Source organism: Besnoitia besnoiti, chromosome VI (genome assembly GCF_002563875.1).
Source record: "Besnoitia besnoiti strain Bb-Ger1 chromosome VI, whole genome shotgun sequence".
NCBI lineage: Eukaryota > Apicomplexa > Conoidasida > Eucoccidiorida > Sarcocystidae > Besnoitia > Besnoitia besnoiti.
In genome coordinates, this window is record NC_042361.1 from 1,011,726 (window position 1) to 1,016,551 (window position 4,826).

The following is a 4,826-nucleotide window of genomic DNA, read 5'->3' on the forward strand; positions in this document are numbered from 1 at the left end:
GCCGGAAACCTGCGGGGTACCCGCAGCACCCCCGATGGACAGCCGATCTGCGCTGCTGCGACGAACACTGGCAGAAGGCAGAAGCGGAACATCTTTAGAAAACTGTCCACGCGGCGAAGCTGCCTCCAGAACTCATGCACTCCCAAGGGATAGAAAGGCCTGAAAAGAGCCCGAGTAGAAGGCTGAGTGCACGTGTGCACCGAAGGTGTGAGCTTCTGCGATACGGATTTTGTACCTTATCCCCGCCCCCGCGTGTACATGTAAAGCAAATAGCGGTATACACTTTTCCGCTTGCCCGTTGTTCTTCGTCTAAGCAAGCACATGCCCGTATTTCAAACTGCAGTTGCAAGGTGAATGGACTGGAGGGGTTCCAGGGCGGCTGCGCAGTGGGTGTTGGTATTCTTCGCCATATCGTAGAGAGCACAAGAGCTGACCGAAGGCTACACGCGAAGCAGCCTGGGCATTCGCGCTGGATAACACATCAAAGCCATGCCTTGTTCAGTTGTCGAGGTATCGGCAGGCAAGGGACTGCCGAAGCTTGTGATGGCATTTTCGTGCGATAGCTCTTCTGAACCACTTTTATCGCAGCCACCACAGCCTTCAGCGTGTGGCGCGCGTCTGGCGGGTGGCAGTATCGAGACAATGGTAGCTAAAGAGGCCTCTAACGCTACCTCGAGCATGCCGCATCGAACACAGAACGGTCTAACAGGCTAAAAAGGCAGATGTGTCCTTCTTTCTCGCCAACCAAGAGGGGGATCTGCGTTTCACAAGCACCGTTACCGCAACGTTTGACGGGCTTGCGGGCCATGCCCTTTGATGTGTTGCATGGCATCAGCGCATGCAAAATGCATGCTCAAGGTGGTACATCGCATTCAATTCGGGTTTTCCCGTTGCTTACACGTCTTCCTTATTTTCTCGACATTGGTTTTCCTTTCCTTGATTCGCGTCAATGCGTGGCAATTGCCTTCAGATGTGCCCAGGAATGGCCAGTGGTTTCCCCGTCCGTAGCGCAAGGCCGCGCCGCTAATCAGTCGTTTTAAATTTGCCGCACAAACTCCTCAATCTTGTTTTTTCATGCCACAGCACTCCTCGACAACTTCCAAGTCGCTCTGTCTCGACTGTGTCTCTGCTTCCTTTGCGCGGCACACCTGGGCTTCAGCTCATTCCTAAGATGCCGTCACATTGTTTCATTCCCGGACAACCATGCAACGGGTAGAGCTCACGGGACCTCCTCGACCAAGTACTCAATGAAGTTAGCGTAACGTATTTGAAGGAGCTTTGGTGTACGTACAGACGCAGCAAGTGTGAATGACAGCGTTCCGACTCATGTTCAATGTTTGATGATTGAGCATTTTTGCGCAAGATATCTACTCTGTAGCGAAGGGCCTCATTTGTTTTTTGGAGCAAGGACGAACCCCAACCCCGACCCACTCTCTGCTCCACATCAGACTCTCACCAACCGACTGACGCACGGCCTTCATTAATTTTTTGGAGGGGCTCGACGCATCGCCTTTCGCCCAGTTGTCGCTGCCTTTCGCTCAGGATAGTTTCCCCTTGAGTGGATACCCCGGCGCGCGGCCGCGCCACGGATTGACGCGTCGAGGATTTCGAAGCTTCAACAATGACAGACACACATGCACAGAGGGATTCTGTGGCGCCCACTGCCCTCGTGGAGGCAAGGTCACACACCAGCGTTGGTGTATCTCGCGGCAATGTACGTACGCCTGGCGAGCGCCTTGGAAGCGCGCTGGTCTATGCGCCAGGAAGTGGCGCGTACGTGAGAGATGGTTTCATTTACGCTGCTGTCGTAGGACGTGAGCAGGTGGAGACTCCTACTCAAGAAGCAAATTTGACGACGGCCGACCAGAGAAGCGCCACGAGGGTGAGCGACGCGACTTTTTCCGAACCCAGTTTGTCTTTCTCGCCATCGGTCCGGGGGCGGGACGCGCGGAGCGGCCACGTTCCTTTCTCTGATTCTGCAGAGTAGTACCGCTAAATTTTGAAGAACGCAGCAGCCGCTGGCTACTTCCTCTGGACGACGAAAGTCATGCGTGGTGGTATCCCACTAAATAAGGCTGGCAGCATCGAGGCAGCGCCGCGGTTCCATATATGTCAGCCGATAGACATTCGATTTTCTCTATCGCAAGCTGTCAGCGTTTCTCTTTGACGTACCCGGCGGGTATTGAGTGGGACTCGCGTGGGCAGAGACGTTGAGAAACGTGTAGGTTCTTTCGGAAAGGGTTTACAAATCAAACTCACTAGTGATTGCTTGTGTGCTGGATCTATGTGGCGTCTCCTCGTAGAGACTTCCTCTGGTTTCCGTCGTGTCTGCCGGAAAGTCTCCCGCCGTCCTCCCTACTATTGGCTGCTTCGTCCTAGCACAGGTATGGCGCTTCTGTCTGCGCAACGCATTCATTGAAGTTCCTCAGACGAAGCACCCGATATAGACCGTTTTGTCGAGTTAGAACCACGGTGCGGCCGCTCGGTGACTGTCTCCTCGAACAACTTTAGTGCATCCTTACAGTTCTTTTCGTGTGCAGAGACCGCCTTCGCAGTGTTGTCTTGCTGTCGAACTCGCCTCCTACTAGCCCAGCCATTCGTCCGTCTCTAAATCTCGACTCGAGTTTGCTTGATTCGTTTATCTGCACCCATCTTGTGCAAGGCATCGCATGAGGGCGACTTGGGTTCGGAAGCCGCAAGAGACACAAGGCAACCCCACAGGCTCTAGGGCTCGCTCTTAAGTCTGCTGCGACATCAGCGCACCAACGAGTAGAGGGATTAAATTAAGACTGTTTCAAGGTGTTGGTATTTATTGCATTCCTGTCTCTGAGCAGGTTACGAAAATCTCTCAGCGCCGCGTTGACTGCTCGATTCTGGCAGTTGACGGGCACACGCTTGCGGAGCCCTTCCGAGGCTTCATTCGGTAGGAAATCCTTCACACATGCGCTTCCATGTCCACACGACATATAGATAGGTACAGGCAGATAGCATGCCAAACGTTCCGATTTTCTCTGCGTCTGCGTTGTCAAAATGTGGACAGCCGGCGTCGCCAGTCGCAACTTCAGCCTCAAAAACGGGTGGCGCTTGCCGTCTCTGGAGCAGCACATACTGCCGCTTCGCCTCGGTGGGTAGTCGCAAGCAGAAACATTGGGCAGGAGCGGCTGTCCGGTGATTTGCTTCGTTTCTGCGGACGCCATTTGCTTTTCTCTTTTTTCCCGTAGGTCTCAGGATATCAGAGAGACCGATGTCGACTCCGTTGACGTTCTCGAATGTTTCAAGCCAGGCGATGTCGTTCGCGCGAAGGTGGTAGGTCGCCGAATGCAGAAGCGGGATAGGGCGGTACCTGTGCAAGTCAACTGTTGCCCAAACAAAGAGATGCCGGCTGGAACGTATTTCGATTGTTGGCTGTGGGCGACTATGTTTTTGCTTCCCAAGAGATACTCCGCTCATCTGTGCTTTTTTGCTTCCGTATGTACATGGTGCAAGATACTACCTGTGCTGATCTCGTGGATCTCGACCTCGCGCCGCCCCTGGTGCAGGTGAGCTCTCGCTGTTAGCTCGTTGTTCTGCTGATGCAGTCGTCTACGTGCTTAGAGACCGTTACACGTTCAGAGCGTGCCGTCTGCTCTTGCGCGAGATCCCCGGAGCGTCGTGCACTGTTCAGAGTCTCGAGCAGATGTATCTGTGCGCCGTTCCAGTCAATTTGTGCTTGGCTGGGGGGATCGCATGGCAGTTATGGCAGTGGTGTTTACTGAGCAATCACGTCCACAGCTGGGAAAAACCGACCCAGGGGGTTATTTCCAGGCGTTACGGCATGCGCGCCTAGCGTTCTCGATTTTTGGAGCGAGCAGATTATGAGGTTGGAGAAACAGTGTCAGGATGTCCCGCTGTGTGTGGTGGGCTGCTCTCCCGTTCCCCGCGTGGGTGATCCGTTGGTCCTCGCTTGTGCTAGTTTTTTTGTTCGCTTATGCAGATTTCTGTCGGCGATGGCCGCTGCTACGTCCTCTCGACAGCGGCCGCGGAGCTCGGCGTTCTTTTTGCTCAAGGCAGGGACGGCGGGCAACTGCAGCCTGTCACCTGCAAGCTCATGCGCTGTGACGTTACCGGCCGCCTTCATAGAAGGTACGAGAAGCGGCACTGTGGCTGTCACCTGCGCGCACACGCAGAGGCGCTGCAGAAGCGTTTTCGAAAGCAGTTTTATGTTTCCTACGCGGCCTCAATGCAGGCGGAAGGTACCTCACCATCATGCGGTGGCTGCCTGCGACCCAAGCACCGCTCATCCCACCGTCTCCCTCTAGTGCAGATCAGGGAAATACACACGACAAAATTGTGCTTTTTATACGCGGGATGAATTCACCAGTCATGCACACAGCTGCTTCTTGCTCAAGCAAACCTGCCGGCACGCGTTCCGATACAGCACATCCCCCTACCGGCATGAGACAGTGCCTGCCGTAGACCTCGTGCTACCTTTTTCCGGCACCCTCTGTTGGTTTCGCGGGATGCATATTAATCGTTGGAATAGCCGTTTTCCGTTTGTTGTTTTTAATATATATATATATATATATATATATATATATATATATATATATATATATATATATATATCATCTGGGGGGCCTAGCTGCATTGAGGAGACTGTCTTTTTGGGTAAGTGATATTATATCTCCTGGTTCTTGTAGGTGGATTTCCGAGGGCAAACCGGCGTCTCCTATGACAGGCGCCCTGGCCTCGACACCTCAGACGTGGCAGGTTCTGTATGCTTTACAATTCGGGATGTTTCTTATTTTGCGTGCAGGAAAGTCGCTGCCCCAGTATTGCTATCGTGA

General features: G+C 53.5%; 1 protein-coding gene across 1 annotated transcript; it reads left to right on the top strand.

Annotated features, from left to right (window-relative positions):
• Positions 1-1,621: 1,621 nt before the first annotated feature.
• Positions 1,622-4,826, top strand: BESB_065650 (putative 3'-5' exoribonuclease csl4; the record flags this gene model as incomplete). The annotated part of the gene is made up of 6 exons (XM_029364958.1): positions 1,622-1,882; positions 2,304-2,384; positions 2,835-2,923; positions 3,222-3,306; positions 3,974-4,122; positions 4,796-4,826. 6 exons carry the CDS (start codon positions 1,622-1,624, stop codon positions 4,824-4,826), a joined length of 696 nt encoding a protein of 231 aa, XP_029218541.1.